This window comes from Podarcis liolepis (assembly GCF_965112155.1).
Source record: "Podarcis liolepis genome assembly, chromosome: 9".
NCBI classification, from domain to species: Eukaryota; Metazoa; Chordata; class Lepidosauria; order Squamata; family Lacertidae; genus Podarcis; species Podarcis liolepis.
The window spans coordinates 38,705,391-38,731,209 of NC_139564.1; the positions used below are offsets into that span (position 1 = coordinate 38,705,391).

Sequence of the window (25,819 nt, forward strand, 5' to 3'; positions counted from 1 at the left end):
GCCTCTTTATCATCAGCAACATTACAATGCATGTACACATATGTAAATGTGTATATAAGAGCACATTTAGCATATTTTTATACAGAACTAATAAAAAATTAAGTTCATTTGCATTTTTATTATCACTCCTTTTAAAAAAGTTATTAAGAGTACTTAGAAAAACATATTGCACTATGAATTCCTATTTACAGTCTTTGTATAAAGGTGTAAATAAAAACAACTAATAAGCTACCCAGACACCCTTTTGAGCAAGTGGCTAAAAGCCAATCAATATTATGAGTTAATCCTCCCTGGATGCTCATTCAATTAAAGGTGTCAGTAATGCCTCATCTGATGTGGCCTCAATTAAATCCAGCTATCTGATGGTGTGAAAACACAAGGGGATACAGCAACAGCAGCCAAACCAGACAAATAGGCAGCCTTCATGTGATTGCTAATTACTACACCTGGTGCATATTATGGCTTGTGCACTTAACGCAGCCCATGGTGCCTTTAATTTCTTCTCTATACATACTCCACCTACCTCCCCTCCCCCCAAAAAATCTTGCATTGAAACTTTTAGTGATTAACTGAATCATTATGGTGGTAAAACATTTGGCTTTGTGACGGGGAAAGCCAATGTACTAATGCACCTGAAAAGCCAATGTGTTTTTGTCTAGGAAAAACTTGATCTTTGCTCAAATTCTACTGTTCAAAACCATTTATCATCTGGTACCTGGGTTATCAAACAACAACAGCTGCAGGAGTAAAAACATGAACCTCAACGTAGGACTGATCTGCACATTTTACATTTCTGAAGACATTTGCAGATGGAGAAGTCAATTACACATCTGCTTACTTGGAAAAGCTGAGAAGTGCAAAGTGGTAACAAAATCTCATCACCACCCAACGCTCAGACATATCATCTGCCCACCCGTTCCCTGAGAGATCTGTATAGTTTGGCTACAACTTTAGAAATGGAATGTGTGGATCAGACCACCACTGAACTTAAAAAACAAAACTGTTAAGGATTTGGAAGCTACCGTAATCATAGGATCAACATGTTGATTTCCATATTGTGTTAAAAACAGTTACAATTTAATGTTTCATATTACTTGCATACAATCATGTACCTGCATAATAATACAGCGTGAGCAACCTTGAATTCAAGCAACTGATAAGGTAACTAGGATTCAGCTATGGTGATGTATCTTGTGCTTTTTGGTTCTTTTGCTTCCCACCAAAACCTCTCCTTCTGCTTTGCCCCATCTGCCTCTCCTCCCTCTACTTCCCATAAGTACAACTCTAACGTAGCATGGCAACCTTAATTTAGTACAGAAAATTTGTTGTCATGAAATGTTGCACATTTTAGTATTGAGCACAGAACCACAGGGCCTATGCAGAAAACTATAGATTCTATGATATATCTGAATATTCTGAAAACACACAGTATGCAAACAAACACACCTGACTCTTCACAAGAACCACACGTTGAGTAAATGCCACACCCAAATGAAGACAATGGATGGCATCCAATGGTGTCAGCCTGCTTTCAGAACAGGCGTCCATTCTTAACATTGCTCATGCAACGTTGGATATCACCTAACAGCAAAGTACCCATCGACTCTAATGCCCTGGCTTGTATGCAATGTTCCTAAAACCTGGCTCAGAAAATGAACAAACCTTTTCTATCCTTCATAATGTATTCAATTAATTCTATGGAGAAAGAACATTTAAATCACTTAAAATTATCTGTACTGGGAAATGAAGTGTGTCTGTATGAATTTGGAGCAGCTGATTCGCAAATAATTAACCTGGCACCTAACTTACCACCTGCATGGCAGAGCTTCTTGGAGGATGTGGCTCTATGAGCAGTTGGGAAGGAGTCTGCCCAAAACTTCGGATTTGAGCTTCAACAGCCTGGAAAAAACATAGGCAGGTTTGCATGTTAAGAGGTGCTAATTACAGGCAATAGAACCATAACTGTCACCTGAAAATGTCATTCCACACTTCTGGTTTTTTTCATCTTGAAAATCAAGCCCGTGTGTGCACAGTGGGGCTAAGTGCTTGGCACTGGTATTAAGAATGAGGTAATCATTTTAGTACTCTAGGAGCTATTTCCATGAGAAACTGCAAAACTTCATTCTGTTCCGTGATATTAAACAGAGACCAGCTATTACAATCAGAAACTCTCCTTATGGACTCCATTTTTCTTTGCTTCCACCGCCTTGTTCTGCTTGCATCACATGCCTGCAACAAAAGCTAATATTTTCAGGTACTAAGAAAAACTCAAACCTCTAAGTATTTCTACCTTTGCACTGAGCATTACCCCAAAGGTGGAAAAAGTAGCAAAGGCCTTTAAACAGAATTGTCAATACAAATTACATTTAGGATGGTATCAGCAGCATAAAATTTAAATATAACAATGTGTTGTTCAGAACAACTGTAATTTAAAACTAAAGTATTTTCTATATAAGCCCTTTACTTTTCTAAATAATGAAATGAAATTTAATGAACAATATTCAATTAATTAAAAAGATTACATTGAAATGCATAGATAAATATTTCTTAGTTTGAAGTTGTCATCCTGTGTGTAGGGTGCTTAAATCCTATTGAATTGAAGCAGCCTTACTGTATGAAGGACTGCAATCTAAATGTTACTAAGTGATAAATTGATTGAAATGTCTTGAAATAGCAAGTATTCATTATTTAAATAACAGATCTACTTAATTTGCTCTAGTTACAAAGCCAAGACATTTATTTTGTATCTTTTAAAGACCTTAAGCAAATTGCTCTGGAGAAAACTACTACGCTCTTCAACGGAAAAGTCTACACTCCAGTCTTCCCAACCCTGGTTTCCCATATATTGCTGAAGTACAATTCCTATGATCTCTGACCATTGACCATGATGGTTTGGGATGGCTAGGGTTGTAGTCCAACATCATCTGAAGATCCAAGGGTGAAACTTCAAGTAAAGTTCTTAGCTTTATTTAAATGATTTGCTAATATTATAAAAATAATAACCTACACAGAATCATGACACTAATTATGACAGTTCCAATCCAATGTGGTGACCAACTCCAATTAAACTCAGAGGAACTGAGCAAGTGAATTAGCATTGTTCCAAATGTGATCCTGAATCTATAATACAAGCATCTTCATACTTGGAAATAGGAACAGGTGCTCTCCGGGCATCTGAGGACGGGGCTACATGGTCTAAAGAATAAAAGACTGATGCCAAAATGGAAGCCTTGTGTTGAGTTCTCCTTTGTTTCCCATATCAAAGTGAAGTGCAATTGACCCCAAGTCTGATACTTCCATGCTGTGTACATCAGAGGCCACAGGAGCCAAATGACGTGAAGCAGGAATCAGGCTGTTGCAATGACATCAGGACAGGAGTAAATTGAAGTAGCTTTAAGGACATGGGCCTAAGTACAGTGTGTCATAATGATACTGAAGCTAAGCAGATCTGTGCCTGAATGAGAGACTGCATATGTATCCTTGAGTTCCAAGGGTGAGCTGGAAACTCAGCACTCTGCAGCCAATAGTTCTATCCCAAGGTTATCTATTATCTCTGGTCTTCAACAGTAGTACACATTTATTTACTATGCATTCCAAGAACTGCAATGAAACTGCCAGGGAGCTGGGCTTGGCTATTACTCTGCCATATAAGCTTTTCACTAGTGAAAAGTTTCCCACATCAGCATCTAATTAAAAAGTAATACAATTAATCTGGAACATCAACTACAATAATACAAAATTGCACAAACCAACGTTTTAGCTCAATGCTTCTAAAACATTTCAGTAATAAAAAGTCCTATTTCTGTTAGTCCTCTGTAATAACAGAACTTTGGTTCTTTCCATAATTGTTCCAGATGCTGTAAAATGAGGCTATAAAATGAAACAAACTATAGGACTCCTTTACAATCCATTGCTCTACACAGAGAGATAGAGAGCGTTTAGCATTTCCACATGTTAAGCTGAAAAATATGTTAATGTGTAATGAACAAATGATTAAATATTGATCACTTGTACTGATTGTGTATATATACACACACACATACGCAACTGGTTACCAGGTGTGTGGAATTACTTCTCTGCTTTCTCTTCTCTCTGGCAGTAATAAAGAGGCAAGAGAAACGTAGACTTTCCTTGGCAGCGTTTTAGTTTTTAATTTAATGCGTAGTTCCAGTCTCTGAACATATTATATATTCCAGTACTCAGTTTCTGAGGAGATGTGGGAGACCCAGGCTGTTTGGGAGTCATACCATCTGCCCTGGAAGGCTGCTACTTAATACTAAACATGTGGGAACAGGACTCAATTGCTCAATGAGGAGGCAAAGGAACTCTGCACATGCTCAAAAGCATTTTTTAAAATCACTTTACATGTTCCAAGCTTTAGCTCTCCTATTATAAACAAGCGATTGGGCTGAGCTTTTTTGAGCCCTGGCATAAATTAAACTCTTCTCTCTTTTAACTGTGAAAAAAAGTTAATTCAATAGTATGCAGTGCCCACCAAATAGGGTTGTAAATTTCTCCAGGAGACGCATATTAGAGAGTTTGAACATATGGATGCAGTTAAGGCAAAAACAGATGTTTGTTACTTTTCTTTGCAGCACCACTCAGAAACGAAATCAAAATTGCTTCCCCTCCGTGTTTATGTCTGAAAAGGACTATAAAACGGAATGGGAAGGAGGTAGAGGGAGAAGTGGAAGACAAAATGAGAAAAAAAAGAATGGAATTGCCTACAGTTTTAGCGAAAATAATGAGAGTGATTAAAGCAATTTCAAATGCAGTGATTGCAAGCATTACAATTTTGAGATTTAACAAAACTCATTAATATTAAGGAAGTTGCTTAAAGCTACTTTTTAACAATCATACAATATCGCACAGGTATGTTTCTTGGATCATCTTGCATATATTAGATGGATTTATATCTATGCAGGATTCAGCAGAGTCCATCTAAAAGATTCCAATTTTCTACACAACATTGTGAATGTTGTAATACTCTCAAGCTACAAGCAGCATCTGAAACTAAAATGTGCTTCTGTCAATCAAATATGGCAAATATGTATTCAAAGTTTGACCCGCTAGCTTCCTATGATTCAGAGCTCCTTATGTCCAGTTTTATCCTCACAACAATATAGGTTAGACTGAGATAAAGCACTGAGCCTAAAATCACTCAGTGAACATCCTTTCTGGCTGAGATTTAAACCCAGCAAGCAGTTTACACCACACTAGAGCTGATGGCATGTGGCACATGCTGGGGGGGGGGGGAATAGAGTGGAACATTTTGGTGTTGCCAGGACACACATCGAAGAAATGGTTTCCCCATACCTTTGGTTCATACACCACTTACGTTCAGCATAATTATGGCTCTTGGCTTTGAAAATAATCAGTGATTTCTAGCTATTCCATTCCTTTCAGTAGCATGCTGCTTGACAGCATCAGGGAAGACTGACTTTCCATTCAAATGGTGCAGTTGAATGGCATATTTAGGGCTGTGTGGGATACTGCCCACCCCCAATTTGCAGGGTTTGCATAAACCCAGAAAAGGTTTATGTAGGTATATGCAGAATATCAGAACTTTGGGGGAGGAATGAGTAAAAGTTGCTCATGAGGAGTCGTTGTCCCCACTCCTCATGCTTGTGCTCCATGTTGACTTCAAATCTGCTCCCAAGAACAGATTTAGAAGGCACATTTGGGGAGAAGTCCTGTTGTGCAAATGGAATTCATTCCGCTCCCACAAAGCTACTTAGTGATATAGATATTTTGATCTATATATGGCAAAAAAAAGTTTCTTTTGGAAGAAAAGAAGTAAATATTAAATTGTGGTGTTTTTTTAAAGGAATAATGGGCTAGATTCAAAGTCGGATGTGCAGAAAGCTGCTGCACATTTTGCCTCATATTTTTCTTGGCTGTTGTATTAATGTCTGATGAAGAGTGTTTGCTTCTCCTCATAATAAAGACAGACAGATAATCTGGTAAAAACAGTAAGTATGCTTTTACCAAAAATACAGTTGATGTTAAATGTTTTGAAGTTAAATGTTTTGAAGTTGTAGAAGCAAATATCAACTGTTATCAACTGCGGATAACTGAAGCCTAGCTTTTCCAATACTAGCAGGCAGGATGGCAAGTACCAAAGGCCAAAGTCACTCTGGATGTGATTTGCTTCCCACAAGTCATTTTTTTACTGATGCATCAGGTACCCATCAGTAGAGAATGGAAATTAGGTTGGGCAGGAAAATAAACGCAGCTCTGAAAGTCTTATGCTCATATCATGAGCTACTAGGAAAACCTAACAATAATATGTTTTCATCTGCAATATGTCAATTATCAAAGATTATGTGCAGAAACTAACAGGGCTCTATGTTGTCATTTTTATTTGGTTGTAGAATTCTGACTGGATATTATTTTGGGGTGCCACTACTTCTCCCAAGGTGCTCTTTCGATGGAGAGTGTGGGAAGAGGAAACTTCAGAAGGCAAGGGGGGGGGAGGTAAAACTTTTTAAAGCATAATCATCGGGTCTCCAGAACTCCATTATACGTAAAAAATAAACTTTATGTGAGAAGGGGAAAATGGTGTATGAAAACCTACTTTGTCCAGTCTAATTATAAGAATAGCTGTTGTGGGCAATTACATTACAGCCAGTGAGTTAAAACAGAAAAGTAATTACAGTTTGTGAAAACAAGGATTTATTTTCCCTTTCAGAGTCATGCAACTTGCTCTAATCTGAATCTGTACATTCCAGGCATATTAAACTGAGGCCTAGTGCAACTTCAGTGCAATCTCCAATTCATGCAAACTGTCCATCTACTACATTGTAATCCCAGCTGCCAATCTGAAATAAACCAGTTAGTCAGAGCAGACACAACCTACAGAAACAAATGTCACTCAATAATGTTCAGAGGCACTGGGTTCATGGATAATTTCAAACAGTATCTCTGTCTGGAACACTGATGTGCTCATTGAGAACACCTAAATCTCTAGCTACTGGAAATAAGCAGATAAAGTGGAACAAGAAAAATAGGCCTGCAAAATACTTCAAAGAGACTTAAGAGAAAATGCCAAAGGAATTCAAAGAAACTTGAAGGAAGAATGACTGAATGTAATGCATGCAAGAGTGCAGATACTTTGGGGATGGCGCAGATTTCATTATGAGATTAGGAACCATCACACTTATTTTCACACAGTATGAGAATATCATTCAGGCTGTACTGCCACATTTCACGGTTAACAATGTTGGATAGCAGGGCAGAAAAGCGCTCAGCATAATGATACCAGGTCCTGGGTTAAGTTCTACTAGTAACTAGGCATTATGGAGAGCAAAGGGAGAGCTCAACAAATGGCTGTCGGTTTGGACAGCAGTTGTGTTTTCCCCCCTTATGTCTAGTTCTCTACCCCAGATTGTTAAATTAAATGGACCTTTGAATTTACTGATAAGAAGGTAATTCTTATTGCTTGCTCTTGTGCCGGAGCCAACCAAGTTTCGTTTCTCACGGTAATTACAAGGTGTGCCGAAGAAATTATCACACTACTTTGTTCTTATTTATATCAAAATAGTGTTACTTAAAGAGAAACATCAAATGCTGATATTGTCATTAAATCACCATTTAAAACAATACACAGTTAGTACTTGAGAACAAAGGTTTTCCCTCACTAAATGGAGTTTGCTTTTAAAACTTTAACTGGTAATAGATACAAGCAGAATACCCTTTCCTCAGAGGATCCTTATCCAAACAAAATTAATTCATGGTGAAGTATGAAGCAGGTTCTCCTAAAAAAAAAAAAAAGGAACCCCCAAACACACCCCTGAATATATTACCATCTTGCAGTGGGCCTGTTTTTCACTAAGCTTCAGAGAAAGAGATCACAGCCCAGTGCCCAGGACTGTTGACAAGCTAAACTCCAGGTGGCCATGAAAACAATGTATTTGGTTTTGATATGTTCTTTTTTAAAAAATAAAAAATCTGGCACAGTTTTATGGTATTTTAAATGCAGGTTTTCAATTAAAAACAGACTAATCCTTAACATTTATTTAGCTTTTCACAGTTTCTGTGCTGTGTGCTGTGTCAAGCAAACCATCTGGGCAACACACTTCTGGCTAGTGAGTCTTCCAACATATTTGTTTCTACAACACTTTCGAATTGTGCATAAATGTAGTATTCAGTTATTTTATTCACACATTTGAAATATACTCCTTTGCTGCAGCGTCCTGTAATCACTTTACTGAATTTCTAAGACATGCATCAAGGGTTATACTCCATCTGCATGTAAACAAGACCTGCTGATAATTTAAAAGTATTTAGTGACTGTTAAGACTAGGCTATAAATACAAATGTGTTTAGATTTCCTGAAAGATTCACTAGCTCAGCTGTCTTCATCTGATTTAGAGCTGAAATACCTGGCTCCCACCATGGATGAAAAGGACTGAGAAGTCAAACATACTTTCTATCTGATAGGATAGCAGACTTGCTACTGCTGTCATTAAATTGAGGTAAACTAAACATTGCTGATGCTGGTGGAAAAAAAATCCCATCATTCAAATGCTGGCCTGTATGAAATAACCAATTTTGGAAAATGCTCAGGCTCAATATATGTCAGACCTTCAGAGGAGTGGAAAACAGGAAGTGAGGTAGTAGCTACGCAGAGCTCTAGGTGTTCATTTCCATCATATCTGATCCACAAAAACTGGGATTCTTCAGGGTTTTTGAACAAAGACTAACACAAGAAACTGCAGTAAAAGTGAAGGCAACAAATGCTAAGGAAGAGACTAATTTCTATTTAGTAATTGTATGTGGGCCCCAAATATCAGAAAGAATGCCTGCACCCAGACCAACCCCATCCATTCACCAAGATCTGTTGAGGAACCCCATTTGGTGGCCCCTGTGCTAAGCAAAGGCTTGCATTGCAGAGGTTTGGGGGATGGCCTTCCCTGCAGTGGTTCCAGATCTCTAGAACAGCCTCCCTTCTGAAGTGCAACTCGTCTCTACACAGTTTTCCATTCAATGTCAGGGGAAGGCACAGCTCTTTGTGCAGCCTTTTGAGGAGGGATTTTATTCATTAAATTTATATCTTGTCCCTTCCTGGCAAGGGAGGCAAGCACACAAACGGGAAAACATCTAAAAACAATTCCAATACAGTGGTACCTTGGGTTACAGACGCTTCAGGTTACAGACTCCACTAACCCAGAAATAGTACCTTGGGTTAAGAACTTTGCTTCAGGATGAGAACAGAAATTGCACGACGGCGCAGCAGCAAACCCCATTAGCTAAAGTTGTACCTCAGGTTAAGAACAGTTTCCGGTTAAGAACGGACCTCTGGAACGAATTAAGTTCTTAACCCAAGGTACCACTGTACAGATGCAGATTCAGAAAGATCTCTGCTGAAAAGGCTTCTTAGAAGAGGATGGTCTTAAGTAGGCATCAAAAAGGCAAAAGCAATGGTGCCTGTCTAATACGCAATTAGAATTCCAAAGGCCACCACACTAAAGATCCAATTTTTGTTTTGCATGTAAATCACCTACTGAAGAAAGCAGGTGAGACAATCTTTCAGGTGTCTTATACCAAGCTGCATAGGGCTTTACACATTTGAACCAGCACCTTGAACTTAGCTTGGTAGCTAACTGACAGGCAGTGCAATTCTCCCAGCAGTGGCCTAACATGGTGGCTATAGCCTGCTCCAATGAGCGGTCAAGCCATTGCTTATTGCACTAGTACCAAACCAACCTCCAGGACAGTCTTATATATAGCACGTTGTAGTCATCCAACCTGGTGTTAAGCAGATTTCTGAACTATCTTGGTTCAGAAACAGCCATGATTGTTTTACTGGATGAAGCTGGAAAAAAAGTATTCCTAGCCACTGATGTCACCAGGGTCTAAACAGCAAAGATGGATTTAGGACTATAAATGACATGCATGGTAACCTTAGAATGTTTCGTTTCACTTTCTGCTGTTTGTTTTATCTGTGAATGCTACTGACATTTATTATGATGTTTTAAGTTATTTATTCTTCAGTATGGTTTTATTGTTTATTGTGGACCACTTTGGGACCTTCAGGTAAAGTGTGGATTATAAATACTTCAATGAATAAATGAAGCCATTTAAAAAGCAAGCTATTTCTGATTACTTATAGCCTCCTCTTAGGTATCTACATAGTTCTATTTTAGTATTAGAAAGATGTTTAGGATATATGCCACAAAGAGGTGCATCTCAGCGCGTCTGCACTAGTATTTTCAGCTATCTATATGTCTGAATGCAACACAAGAGACCTTTCAGATTTCTTCTTGTGTTGATAAATCTGCTAATCACGTGTTTAAATTGGACTTTACCAATCCACATAGAATTGCCTACAGAAAAGTGAAAAAGCAATAAATGGATTTCAAAACTGCAGTTCAGATGCATAAATTAACCTATTTTTTCTTGTTCTTAATAATAATAATAATAATAATAATAATAATAATAATGTGAGATTAACTTGCCTTGGCATTTATCTTATGCAGGGCTTTCTATCATACCGAGAGAAAATAATTATACTTTGAACACAATTTCCTGATGCCATGTAAAGCAGTGTGATTTGCTTGGTAGTGTCTGTTTCTGTTGTTATATTATTTTACTTATAAATTTATTGCTGCCTTCTGTTTGAATTTGAAAGCCCATGCATAAATGAACGATAGTACACTATGCATTCCAGGAGATGAGTTACACCATCTCTTTTTAAAATGCACTATATCACTTCTTTTTAAAAAGGCACAACCTTGTTGATTAATTGATAGTGACTTGAATATGACTTTTCAAAAACTGTGTTCAGTTATAATTGTTCTCTGAGGCCCTAATATCACACAATAGGAAAATCTGAAACTGTTTAGGGAAGTCAGCAAACATTCTCAAGGAAACAAAGTCTGGAAACCTATGCTGACACTTGGGACTAAGCCCCATTGAGCTGAGTAGATAAACACAGGATTGTGCTGTAAGGTAGTTTGGGGTACTGAAAGTTAAAGTATAGATTTTATCTGTGCTGTGATTTCTAACTAATAGCTTCGAAAAAAGGATGGAGCTTCCATTGGTAAGCTTATTTGCTGTGGGAAAGATAGTGGTCAAAGGAAGCTGCTCTGAATTTTGGAATGTGAGAGTAAGTCCTTGAGGAGATGGATTAACAGACAGAGAGATGATGAGCCTGTCAGAGGTGCATGACAAATTCATTTATCACATGGATTGGCAATTTATCACATGCATATCAGTATGATTACAGAGAGATATGCACACAATCAGATTTCATATTACTTTTACCTTCACTCATAACTAAAAGCAGAATAATTCACCTTGGGTTGAGGTGGTACCCAATTCTTCTTGGAATCTTCAAGATATAATACATCAGAACTGATGTCACAATTTTTAAATATATACACACACATACATTTTACACTGTAGCCATGGGATATGAGGGAGATGGATATAAGATTCTACTTTTCAGCATGTTAGCTATTGGGAGGTTAATTTGGAGTATGCATATATAGCACACTGATGTGTGTGTATAATCACTCCTAAACATACACCAGAAAAGTTCTTAGATTTAAAAAATAAGAATTCTTGCAGTTTTAAATTTAGAATAAAATCTAATTTTAAGAAAAACAGCTCGGAAAAGGAAATGTGTAATCTAGAATATATTAGCAAAACCTTTCTTCTTCATTTTCTACTTTCTTCTTTTATCATTGCTTAGTATGGTTTTTTAAAACACTGACTCTCTTAAAGATACACACCTGAACGACAACCATTGGCCTCTACATTCAATTGTGCCATACGTGGTTAAAGATCTGGAACACATGGAGCTGCTTTCAGGGACATTTGTTCTGAAAACCTCTCCACCCATTGTTGCTGCATATGGATACAGGACGGATTCAAACAATTATGAAGACTATGCTTGGTTTTTATTGCTGGAGATTATTTGTAAGGGATAATTTGTGACCTAACCCTGGAGCATCTTAGAGTCTGCTTCCGCTCATAATCTCTTCTATCATTGCAGTCCTGACCTTTCTAATGCTCCTTTTCACCCTTTTCCTGATCTATCCTGCAGAACATGGGAAGGAATTAAAATACAAGAGAGTAAATACAAACCCCATGCTCTTGTGTGGGAAAGCCAAGGAACATAACACAATTTCAGCAGAACAACAAAAGGTTGAAGTCTTTTTTTAAGATGTCTCACAACATTTCAGAATAGATTTCTAATCTTTATTTATTTATTTATTTATTTAGGCTAATAAACCCTTGTTTTAGGCCAAAGCACAAGCGAGCTTGCCTCTCAGTTTTATTGGCAATACAGCTGTTTTGGGACAATTAAAAATTACATAAAAGTTTAATGTGCTGCAGGCTGTTATGCTGATCACATCATGGAAATAGTAAAGTAGGTAATAAAATCCTTTTATTCAGAAATCATACTGATGCTAGTTTGCCACATGTGTTAACTATTTGGGAAATCATCATAGTGAGAAATAATGTGTTGGTTTTTAGCATCCAGTACTTCTCGGCAAAAAAAATTTATGCCCCTTTCCCTTTTGGCTGAAAACACAAATTTAGACACACCCTGAATGATTTTATCTTTGCTTCTAAGGACCTAACTAGATATTACAGGGGATACATGACTGCCATGAACCAATGTCTCCCCCACATGTCTGCCCAATAGCAACCCATAAATGTAATGCATGATGGAATGTCAACAACATTTTTAGCATCTCCCTATTTCATTCCGGTTAACTAGCTCCTGCTTGCAAGGGACATGGAAACACTGGGTGTGATTATATCAAGTTTACTTGACCAGGGGTTTAAAATATTTCTATCACCAAGCCCCCCCCCCCCCGCCCCCCGAGAGTGCTGAAAATCATTGAGACCTACCAGCCACAAAATGGTGGCCAAGAGATGGAGCTGGTCATAACAGGGTTCACAGCCAAGCTCTTTATCCATTGCAGTGTGTGGTCCTGACACTGGGCAATTGTAACAGTTAGGGATTCTGATGGTTTACCACCCATCTCGCTGCCTAGCATCTTCCTGCCTGAGCTTACAGAGCTGGGCTTGGAGGCTGGGTTGTACACTCCTAGACTGCTGGTTTTGGGGGACTTCAACATCCATGCTGAGGCAACAGACTTTGGGGTGGCTCAGGACTTCATGGCTGCCATGAAAACCATGAGTCTGTCCCAACATGTCACCAGCACATGTGGCAGGCCACTCTCTGGACCTTGTTTACTCAACTGGGCAGGAAGAAGGTGATCTGAAAGTGGGGGATATTGACATCATTCGCCAAGTGGCAGTGAAGGAAGCAAAGAAAGCATTCTCTGCTGCCTCCCCTGCATCCTTACTATGCATTCCGGCAGAGCTTTTCAGGGCAGTGCAGGGCCTCTTACAATCTGGCCTGAAGGAGGTGGTGGAACTGACAGCAGCTTGCTGTGACTTGCTTGCAAAGCAAAATGAGGACATCCACCAGGATTTTGACTCCGCTGCTACAGCCGATTAATCTCAAGGGGTGTCCAGAGCACTTAGTCCTGTTGTGTTGGATGTGTTTCAATTAGCAAGGCTCAAGGATGTGGACATTGTGCTTGGATCCATCAGGACGATGACCACTTGAGCCCCTCTTGGCTGATAATAACTGGCAGGGAGGGAACATCTAGCTGGGCCAGGGAGGTGATAAATGCCTCCTTGCAAGAGGGGGTGGTCCCTGCTTGCTTGAAGAAGGCAGTGGTAAAACCACTCCTCAATCAATCCTCCCTGGTCTCATAAAATAAAAGTAACTACCAGCCAGTTGCTAATCTCCCAGAGGGTTTGCTTGGGGCGTGTTCTTTGGCCCCATGGAGCCTTCAATGTGGGCTTCCTCAGGGTTCTATTTCATCCCCTATGCTGTTTAATATCTTCATGAAACTGCTGAGTGGAGTTATCCAGAGGTCTGGAATACATTGTCAGCAATATGCTGGTGAAACAGAGCTCTACTTCTCCTTTACATCTGCAGGTGTGGCAGTAGAAGTGCTGGACCACTGTCTTGCCTCAGCAATGGACTAGATAAGAAGCCAACAAACTGAAGCTCAATCCAGGTAAGACTGAGGAACTATTTGTGGGCGGTTCCCTAGACCAGATGAATGGGAGGTGCCTGTTCTTGATGGGGTTACACTTCCTCTGAAGGAGCAGGTATGTGGCTTGGGGGTACTGCTGGATCCTTTGCTGTTGCTTGAGGCTCAGGTGGCCTCAGTAGTGTAGAGCAGTGTTCCCCAACCTTGGGTCTCCAGCTGTTTTTGGACTACAACTCCCATCATCCCTCGCTAGCAAGACCAGTGGTCAAGGATGATGGGAATTGTAGTCCAAAAACAGCTGGAGGCCCAAGGTTGGGGAACACTGGTGTAGAGTGCCTTTCATCAGCTTCGGCTGGTGGCCCAGCTGTGCACCTATCTGGTCAGGGGGAGTCTAACTACTCTTTCCTACGCTCTGGTAACCTCTAGGTTAGATAACTGCAACATATGTAGGGCTTCCTCTGAAGACAATTTGTAAACTTCAGCTGATGCAAAATTTGGCCATCAGGCAAGATAGTCTGAGCATATTACACCAATCTTGGTTCGACTGCACTGGCTGCCAATTAGTTTCTGGGCCCAATTCAAAGTGCTGGTTTTAATTTATAAAACCTTAAATGACTCAGAACTTCAATACCTCAAAGATCACCTATCCCCATAGGAACCTACCCAGACCCTGCAATGATAATCTGAGGCCTTTCTTCATGTGCCTCCTCCACATGAGTCTGAAGGTTGGAAACATGGCTCAGTTTGTGGAATGTTCTCCCCACAGAGGTTCAGTTGGGGCCTTCATTATACACCTGGCTGGGTTACATCCTATACCCTTTTAAATGTGGGAAGGATTTGCTGAAATAAATTTGGAAATTGGGATGCAGAAAGGGGAGGTACGGGGAAGTCGGTGAAGTAAGGTTTAAGAAAAAAGGATTTGAAATTATACATGTTTGTTTATTTGTATTGTGCATTGTTTGTGTTTATACAAATTGTGAAAAACCAATAAAAAATTTATAAAAAAAAATAAAAAAATAAATGTGTCTGGGGGACAGGGTTATTGGTTTGTGAGGTTTTTTTGCACTTGTTTTTGTTGTGCATTTTATGCTTTTATCTTGTATTTTTATGTTGTGAACTGCCCTGAGATCGATGGTTGAAATTTAATAAATAATAATGAATAATATTAATATTCATTCTTTGATTTAAAAACTATCAATCTGAAGCACACTAGGCTTTTCCCTAAAAGCCCACAATGTGAAACCTGACAGGAACATTTAGAAGTATTTCATTATTTTATTTTACTTTACTTACCGTTGTATTAAACATCTGTATCAAGATATGCCACTACTTTAAATATCTAGTAAAACTACACTACTACTTTATACAGCTAAGATTTTAAAAGCATAAGCCACAATCCTGAACGATGTAAGGATATGGATTAAGCTTTTGATACTTCCGAATGTGGTTTAACAGCACTTGCTACTCTTTGAATAGCTGTCGTTCCAAATCCCCCAAACTGTTTTTTAGATTTTAACTTAAGAAGCATTGGAAGGGAGGGAAGTTTCTAAGAGCAGCTTTAAAAGAAGATGTTATGAGCATACAGTAGTGTCTTTCTCAGATGTTACAATCTGGGACCAGCAGTTACCCTAGCACTACATTCATGGTTTTCTCTGAGTGCTTGACAGAAACTTCTGCTAAGAAGGCTTGTGCTCTAATTGGGCTAACAGAGAGAGAATGTACGTGCAGTTACCATTACACTTACATGAAACCGTGCTATGGTGACCGTCTACTTGCTTGCTAGCTTGAGATGGGCAAACAGCAGGAGCAGCTGCATTAGCACTCTGCACCCTGGAAGCAATATAAAGCACTATGGTGGTTGCCTAACTCAGCAACAGGGAGGGTAGGAAAGAAGCCAAATAGGACAAGGTGAGCAAAGCAAAACTGCAAAACCGCCTCACTGGTAACTTGCAAGGGTGAGGTAATTGATAAACAATCTAATCATCACAGATATGAATAAACTAAACTTATTTTGCAATCTGTTTTGTCAGATAATTGTTATTCTAAGGTTCTAATGAAAATCATAAGGCAAGAAAGACCCAAACAAACTGCACGTTAGTAAGTTTAAACCAATGTAGTTTTGTTATCCAGTTTTGTTACTGTTATCCAGTAGTGATGTATGGAAGTGAGAGCTGGACCATCAAGATGGCTGATCGCCGAAGAATTGATGCTTTTGAATTATGGTGCTGGAGGAGACTCTTGAGAGTCCCATGGGCTGCAAGAAGATCAAACGTATCCATTCTTAAGGAAATCAGCCCTGAGTGCTCACTGGAAGGACAGATAGTGAAGCTGAGGCTCCAATACTTTGGCCACCTCACGAGAAGAGAAGACTCCCTGGAAAATACCCTGATGTTGGGAAAGATGGAGGGCACAAGGAGAAGGGGACGACAGAGGATGAGATGGTTGGATGGTGTTCTTGAAGCTACCAGCATGAGTTTAATCAAACTGCGGCAGGCAGTGGAAGACAGAGCCTGGCGTGCTCTGGTCCATGGGGTCACAAAGAGTCGGACATGACTAAACGACTAAACAACAACAACAAAGTTTTGTTATTGTAACACACATACATAAATTGTATGAATACTAATGTAAGAACGGAGTTCTTTGTGACGCTTTATTCTCCCAGACATTAACAAGCTTACCTCTCTCAGTACTGGGTCAGTTATTGAATTGAGATTGACAGCCCCTTCATAGGTCAAATAGTAGAACACATTTAGAGATCTGACAGCCTCAGGCCCTTGCTGTTTGTAGCCAAAAATCAGATCAATCCACTGGTGGAGCTGGCAGGAAACAAATTCGCTCTCCAAGGCCTGCAAAAGAACACAATACTGTTTATGTAGCTTCTTATTTCCTGACTGCAATGTTACTTAACAATAATGAAATAGTTACAATACATAATTGGTTTGGAAAAAATATGTTTCACAAAGGCAGAGTTAGTGCAACAGTAAACCATGGCTTAGTGCATGGGTAGGCAAACTAAGGCCTGGGGGCCGGATCCGGCCCAATCGCCTTCTAAATACAGCCTGCGGATGGTCCAGGAATCAGCATGTTTTTACATGAGTAGAATGTGTCCTTTTATTTAAAATGCATCTCTGGGTTATTTGTGGAGCATGGGAATTCGTTCATTCCCCCCCCCCAAAAAAATATATATATAGTCCAGCCGCCCCCCAAGGTCTGAGTGACAATCGACCAGCCCCCTGCTGACAAAGTTTGCTGACCCCTGGCTTAGTGCTATGTGGATGAATCTCAATGAGCCCAGGCAAAGCATCAGGCCATTCTGTGCAAATGTTGATCATGGCTCATACAGTGGTGCCTCGCAAGACGAAATTAATTCGTTCCGCGAGTTTTTTCGTCTTGCGATTTTTTTCGTCTTGCGAAGCACGGTGTCGGGAAAGTTTTGGAAAAGCTTCAAAAATCACCAAAGTCTTCAAAAACCTCAAAAAAGGGGGGTGCTTGGGAGGGAGGGAGGGAGAGGCGGGCACGGGGTGTGGGGGGAGGCGGGGCGGAGGTTGCTGCCTGAGCCCCCGGGACCGGTTCGGCTCACCTTGCTCCGACCCTTTGCACTACAGTCGGCGCCGTCTTGCTGCTGCTGCTGCTGTTGCTGTGGTAGTCAAAACTCCTACCGGCCTAAAAGTTGTCTGGTGCAAAATCCCTTCTGCAGCAGCAGCCCAAAAGAAAGCGAGAGCATCAGCCAGCCAGCCACCCGCCGCGGGCAGGAGGGAGGGAGGGAGCATCGGCGACGGTGGATGCCTATTGCCCCTGTTGCTGCTGCAGCCGGCCAGCCAGCCAGAAGCGCGCGAGCAGAGAGGGGTGCATCCAGCCCGTTGGAGAGGAGCGCGGGGGCACGTCCCCAGTGGCTCCCGAGCTGACCTGGAAAGCACGGAGATGCTGGTAGGGGGCGCCCCTCGCAGGGCGAAGCGCCGGAGGGCCCGGGCAGGCGCTCTTGTCACCGCCGGGGCGCTGGGGGGGGGGAGAAGGAAGGAGCCCCATCCGAAAAGCCCCGGAGCCTGGCCTCCCTAACTGGGAGTTGTGGGGAGGGAAGTGTGCGCGCCTTGCTATTTTTCACCGAAACAAAGCTCCCTCTCCCTCAGAACCCGCCTTCACGCGTTCTTGCCCCTACGGAGACGCACACCGCATGCTATGAGTTGCTCCTCGAAGTCAAGTCGCAACTGTATTAATGGTTTTAAGAAAAAGGAAACAAACTTGCAAGACGTTTCCGTCTTGCGGAGCAAGCCCATAGGGAAAATCGTTTTGCGAAGCAACTCAAAAACGGAAAACCCTTTCGTCTTGCGAGTTTTCCGTCTTGCGAGGCATTCGTCTTGCGAGGTACCACTGTATTGTCTTTTGAACCTTAACTATGACTCATCACAGAAATGTTGGTAAAACAACAGGTTTTGGGGGGTGGGGGTGGGTAATATAAAAAACCAAAACAGTTTTATTAAAAGGGCTGTATAGAGTTCCCTGGAATGACTCTAAGCAAAGGCCTGCAGCAGAGCTCCTAGTGCAAAGGAAGAAAAGCAGAATGAATGGTTTAAATATGCTTTGATGACTTTATATTAATCGGAGATCCCAAACCACCATTAGCATCAGTTCAGCTTCTTTATTAAGAACGCACATGCCTGTTTCTATTACTATTAATTTAACAGTCCTGTCTATTAAAAGTGCTTTACAAAACCTGTTTTCAGCCATTTCTGAAACTCCTGCTGAATCTCATTTTACAGATGGGGAACTGAGCCTGAGAGTGACATGATCAAGGCAGCCTAGTGAATAATGGCTAAGAGAAGCTTTAATCCCAGGTGTCTCATATCCAAATACTACCCCTGCTGCTGGGCCATGCTGGCTCTGGTATAGTGCAAGACAATCTACCCTATTTCTACTTGTCAACAAATTTCTATCAACATTTGTACAACTCTGACCACAATGTAGAGAATCTCCTATATACGTATGTGTGCATGTACAATATGCATTATCAGAGCATTCAAAGTTCTTTATGCATTTCATTGCAAAGGAGTCCTGGAAACCAGGGAATATGAATCAGGCCTATCTAGTCAATAGTCAGATATGCCCCAGTGTGTAACAGCAAGTTGAATGGAGCTACCTAGTTGGTGAAATTATTGGGAAACCTTTGTATGAAGGCTTAGGCCTTAGGGGATAAATGTATAGAAGCATTCATTCTGCAAGAGTGGATAACCTACAAGTTTGACAGTTTAAAATTATCAAGGCTATAGTTATCAACTATATGGCAAATATTTGTTAATAAAAATAGACCACAGTATACTCTATATTATTATTAGAGGGGGGGACACTTAAAATTACTCCAGCATTTTGATGCAAGATCAGCTTTGCAATAATGTATTGTCTTTTGGGTTAAGAAGTGCAGATGAAACAATGTAAAGAAAAAGGTCATCTTTGTAATTTACAGAGATTAAGCAAGGCTTCCTTTTCAAGGAAATGCCTAATTTAAACTGGGAAATTTACTCAAACCCTGAGAAACTAGTCTGCAGTGTGCATACAGAAATGATTGGTTAGTTTCATTAACTGATGCCTGAAGAAACATTTAAATTGACACATAAAAACAGCAATTGTCTTAATTTGTGTGGCGCACTTCGCACAAAAGCCCTAAATATGTTCAAATTAGAGCAAGCTGCTTGATTGTCACTGCAATCTCATGTCATGTTAATGCATGACAAACATTAAACCATACACTTAAATGGCAATTTATATCATTTAAATGTTTACTGCCTGAGCAACTCATCACTCATTTAAATGTGATTTTCTGACAGCTAATTTCAGTTAATTTTCCTCTATTCACTTAATTAGAACTTTCAATCAAGAAAAGGCCTATCCATATCTTCATGTTCATATCATTTTTTTCATTTACAAGCCCAGTTAGTGGATTGCTAGAAACATCTTTTATAATGGATGACTAGACAGTATATCAAGTCACTCTCTTCTTCCACCCAGCCACCAAAAAATGACCATATGGGAAAATTCTTCAATACATATGCCTACCAGGAAAGCTGCCCTTATTTATTAAAGCAATACTCTGGCTCGTACAAAACCTTTCCAAAACACACATGCACAATTAAAACGATAAAGAACAACTGATCCAATTAAATATTAATGATTTCAAAATTGTTTAATAAGTTGAAAACTGTGAGAATTATCACAAGTGTCTCCATATCAGTATACTCTGTGCTATAAAGTCCCATAAGGCTCAGCAAATGACAATTGTGTGAATTAAATTTTTATTGCTTTCTTTCTAGAAACATTCAATTTCTCTTATAGCTACTTCTTCTAAAATAAAAAGAAGAAATGGGAAGATATATTTACATCCAAAATGAACATGCATATGGCTTGCTGCACTCTAAAACCCTTGATTATATACCAATATACATTAAACTATTGTGGTAGAGATACATAAATTCAATGAGGCTGAATAACTATTCTGATATCTTTCTGCAGTCATGTCAAATTACAAATCATGTATGTTTAGTAAACCTTTAGAAACAAAATAAAACCACCCCACTGGCTCAGAACATGTACATAGTGGAGTGTTGGTGATTTATTTAATCTTTTGCCTAATGAAGTTAGCATAAACGAGTGCTTTGAGTCTAAATATACTCACTGCAATCCTATACATGTGTACTGAAAAATAAGCCCTATTGAGTACAATGCATCTTATTACTAGGTGGGTATAGGATTGCAGTCTATGTCTACAAGAGTAAGAAAATGAAATAGCCCTGAAATTTAATTGTAGTTTACCTTTCAAGATATTTCTAACATATTTGCCATTGTGTATAAATGTGATGGTTAATTTCCCCCATGCAATTGTGATACCTAAACATAAAGTGACTGAATAAAACAGCAATATTCAAAACTACAATATATATGGTCAGAGATCTTTTGTAAACTGTTGTAAATAAGGTAACAAACTGTGGAAGCAGATGATAAGAATTTCAGACAAATGGGAAAATATTTAAAAGCAGGATAATGGCTATTACAACATATATATAATATAAATCCCAGATACGCATTAGACATTGCCCTATAAAACAAACTGAATGTCAAATATGCAGTCTATAATGCTTGTGTATGTAAAAATCTTACATATAGCAATTTCTCTCTGTTTCTCTCTCAAACTATGGAGTTCAGTTTATTCATTTAAGATCACTCAAAGCTTCCGAGGCAGACATTGCTCATTAAAGCTACAGTTAAATACGGTGTGCAACTAGGGGATACTAAACTCCTTTCCCATCGCTGCTCTTAAACCCTAACCAATCAATTGTTAGTGCTCCCAAAGCAGACAGGATGCATCATTTACACCCTATATATGCTCTGAGAAAATTTTGTGAAAAAGAAAATCCACTAAAACACCCAACACAGTACTATTATATTCTGCTCTATTGAGTTATTGTAAAATAAATCAGAGGCTAATGCCCAATTGTTAAGGATCAAATAAGACCACGAGAGGACTGCCATGGAAAGCCACACACAAATTGTCAATTCAGTCCTGTGGGACTCATATAAGCCTTGACAAACTGTCTTGGGGCTGATATCTATTTTTTTAATGAGATCTATTAGACCAAGACTAAAACACTTGAGATATGCTAAAAAGTACAATATACAGATGTCAAACACAAACACCTATTAGTAACTTTCATTTATCCAGTCACAAAGCAGATATGCTCCAGGATTCCCTTAATATCAAAGCTAAGATGCTGCAAAGGTAAAGTCCCAATTGCTCATAAATATTCAAAGTGCAATTCTAAGGCACTATTAAAGTACACTACTCAAATTCAAGAAAATAGGCACTGTATATTAATAGACTCGGTCTTTTGTTTCGAAGAAAAAGTAAAATGTTGTAATATAAGTAGATCTTTCATATATTTAAACAGCATTAGGGTTTAATAAAGGATGATAAATCATGTCTTGCTTGAAATTTAGCTTTTGTAGCATTAGTACTTTATTATCAACAAAATACATGTGTGTGTATAAATATATAATTTGTCTCTAACCGCATGCATACTCTCTCACACTCATTTTAAATTACCTTAAGACAATAGTTTTGGGATATTTATCATAGCTCTTTTTTAGTAAAACAAAACATAGACTTACCTTGCTTCCTGGAATGAATATCTTATATCATATACAAAATATTAAGAACAGGGCACTTTCTGTACTGTACATAATCCAGCAGAATCCAATAAAATTCATCCTGTGTGTCTATGAGGTGGTCTATATAAATACAGTATTTTGGTGGGATTTATTTTCTTGCAATCTTGCACACCCCAAATTGTAAGATAAACCTGATACTATTTCAAAGTTCTTAGGAAGTAGTTTTTCAATATATAAAACGTATATATTTCCTAAAGACACGAGCTAAAATAATCTTATACAAAAAACAGAATTTAAGGAATGTGCAGGAAAAAACTGAATAGGAAAAGAAAAACAGTAACTAGTTTCAAGACTTAAAATTCTGTTCTTTCGTTTCAAACGCACATCCCTTTTCTTAAGGGCTATATAAATTTGACGATCACATTATACTATGGGCAACAAACAAAATTTAAAAATCAAGCAGTCTGTTATGTTTGCATGTGCTGGATTTCAAACACTAGCAGTAATGTTTCCTTAACACTGATGTATGACCTTTCTAATTTACAACGATGAAGGCTGTTTTTTTCGGCCTAATTAGAACCATTTCAAATTTTCCTGTTAAATATATGATAAAAAGTCCTTTCAACTAAAAAAAAAAAAATATTCTGGAGTTTCTTTTCCATGTCAGCTTTGTTCCAATCAAAATATGCTTTGAATTAAATGATTTTGATTGAATATGTGGATCACATTCCCTTCTAAGATTTAAATTCCGAAAAGGAAAAGTTTAGACTGTTCAAACAAAGCAAGAGCAGCCACTTTGCAGAAAGCTATTCACGTTTACGAAGACTGACAAATTGTTTGTGTGCACCAATAGGTCTAGTCTCTTCAATAGTTACCAGATTTCCTCTCTTCTTAATAAGAAATTAACTCTTAAAATACTGGCTTTGTTTTGGACATCTACAAGTAAATATGCAAGAGGGTACTATATAAAGAAAAAGACAACACAGACACATTAATGACAGCAGCTTCCTACCTGTTACATTTAAATGAATTTGTCCAATAAAATAAATGGTATTTGCTAACATTTATTTTGTTTTGTTTCTAATTTATTCCTGATATAAACCATCACTTGCAGTAACAACCTAGGTGGTAAATAGTATGCCTCGTAGAGTATACATTTTATCAGACTGTTTTGGTGTTCTTTAAATATACAATGTGGTGTGATTCTATACATATAGTGACTATTCAGTTGACATTAGCATTCCATGTAGTTATTTTTCTTTATTCCTAAAAACCCGAGGGATGAGGAATAGTACAATGGGGAAGCATAAGAATAGGAACATTATGGAACATGTTGGACTTATTCATTATTTAGAAAGAAAGTATGCACGTATATAATGCTAGGAAAGTGTTTAAATCAGACTTCCACCAAAAGGTTCATTGCATTCTGATGCTATTTACTAAGGAGTCAATCTCCCTTGAACAGAAGGAAAAGTATAAAGACTAAAATGCTTTGCTTGTGTTTATTTATTGTAGAAAGCCTGTATATCAAAAGAGAATAGCCTGCACATTTGTAAACAGGATCAAAACTGCCACACACTCTGTACCATGACTGGACATCTACTCAAATGAAGCAAAATGTCCACACTAGAGCCTAAAAAGTTCTGCCCTGTACTCATCGCAGATCATTCTCACAAAACCTTTACCTCTCTCATCAATGGATCCCACCCTACCCCTTTTGTTTGCTAACAACTCAGTTTCTGAATTCTCCTACCTGGTCCAAATGCATATTTTTTTCCTCTGATTTAATAGGGAGGGACCTTAGCTCAGTGTTAGTGAATATCCAAATATGCTCAGATTCAGTAACTAACACTTCCAGTTAAAGACTCCTGTCTGAGAAGTTCTGCCAGTTCCAGTAAACAATAGTAGGCTAGCCAGTTCAGTGGTCTGACTGTATATGGCACCTATGTATGCCCACCCAATGCTGATGTTAACAAGGCAACTTTCTAACAAATTTCCCTGACTTGCTGCCATCTAGATATTTTGGACTACAACTCCCAACATCTCTGCACAGTGTCCATACTGGTTGAGTCTGATGGGAATTATAATCCACAAATCTGGAAGGTGTCAGGTTGGGAAAGACTGATTTACACAGCAAAGTTCCCATGCTAAAAATACTTAAAATGCATTCTCAGCAACCTTTACAAAATCCTGGAAGGTAGGCCAGTATTATCTTTAAAAATCTAACCTGTAAAGCCAAGCTTTGATACTGATCATTTGGGAATGTACTGCAATGTGCAGCAAATAAATGAACAAGTCTATACCTACCATGTACTATGTCCTGGATAAACTCTGGATAGCTCTATCAATAATAATATTCTTAAAGCCATAGAACATAATTCCCAAAATACTGGTAATCTAGGACAGTGCTTTTTGTTTTTTTTAAAAAGGAGCCAGGACCCGTATCTTGTTGAAAGTGTTGTGGGTGCTAGTACAAAATGGCTGCCATGGGCAGCAAAAAAAAGAAGTGATGGTACTCTATACAGGTGAGTACCATCACAAAAAAGTACTGGTCTCAGAAAATAATAATACAGAGACAAACAATTGTTTAATATCCTGATTTATTTATTTTTGTAATTCATAGCTCTGACTTTAAACAGCAGTTTGTATCATCATGAAAGCATTAGGAAAATTTACAAACTTGATTTCAGCATCCACAGTCAAAATTCACCAAGCATACATAAACTATTAAAAACTGTTAGGCTCAATCTAAATATGCCCCAATAAAATGCACATTGTTCCTTGCAGATAGAATTGAATGAGTTTGATCTGCAAGGAACAATCATTTCTGCAAAAAATCCCATCAATTTCTTTTACTGTCATCCATGTGTTGGCCCACTCAAGGGTTGATCTTAAGTAGTCCACCCACCACTCATTTTCTCCCCGACTGATGTGTATCTAGCTTTCTGATACTGCCTTCATTCTTTCCTGAGCAAAATGTGGTTCAACTCTCAACTCCCCACCCCCAAGACCACACTCTGGGTCTTAGAGCCAGATGTTTCAGTACAGCAATACTGCTGATGGCCGCTTCCCTCTGCCTGTCCTGATATATCATGAATATATGATATATTACTTATTGTTACAGATGAGTTAACAAATACACCAGCTAAAACCTGTCTTGATGCAAAGTGATGCCATGGTTTAATTCAAAGCCTCTGTATACGGCTGTATAGCAATTAAAACTACAGGGTACCAGGCAGTACAGAGTTCCGGAAGCTCCAGGTTCTATCCATTTTATAAATGAGTTTCATATCATGATTTTAATCTCGCCCCCCGGAGAATGAAAAACGGGCCAGTTCAGATCCATCTAATAGGCTTCACTTCAGTTACAAAACTTTTACTGGCTTGAAACAAAACTGGAGTCCTTTCAAGTCACAGCTGGACCCAAACACATGCATACATTCAAAGTCCCTGATTGGAATAAAGTAGTCCAGTGAGTAAGGAAGATGACTGTGCTGTCAGCTATAGGTTGATGCCATTCAGCGAAAAGAAGAAAAACATCTGTCTGGATCGCAATTGTGTAAAAGAGCTGCAAATCAAGAAATACGGGTGTTTTTGCCTTAGCAAGCAAAGCAAAAGGCCAGCTAAATAACATC

At 38.9% G+C, this 25,819-nt stretch overlaps 1 protein-coding gene across 1 annotated transcript in view; it reads right to left on the minus strand.

The window, feature by feature from the left end:
• LRBA (LPS responsive beige-like anchor protein) overlaps positions 1-25,819 on the minus strand; it is a 351,536-nt gene that overhangs the window by 34,572 nt on the left and 291,145 nt on the right. The window contains 2 exon segments of the mRNA XM_083520191.1: positions 1,810-1,899; positions 16,709-16,876. Coding sequence (XP_083376317.1) covers positions 1,810-1,899; positions 16,709-16,876 — 258 coding nt within the window.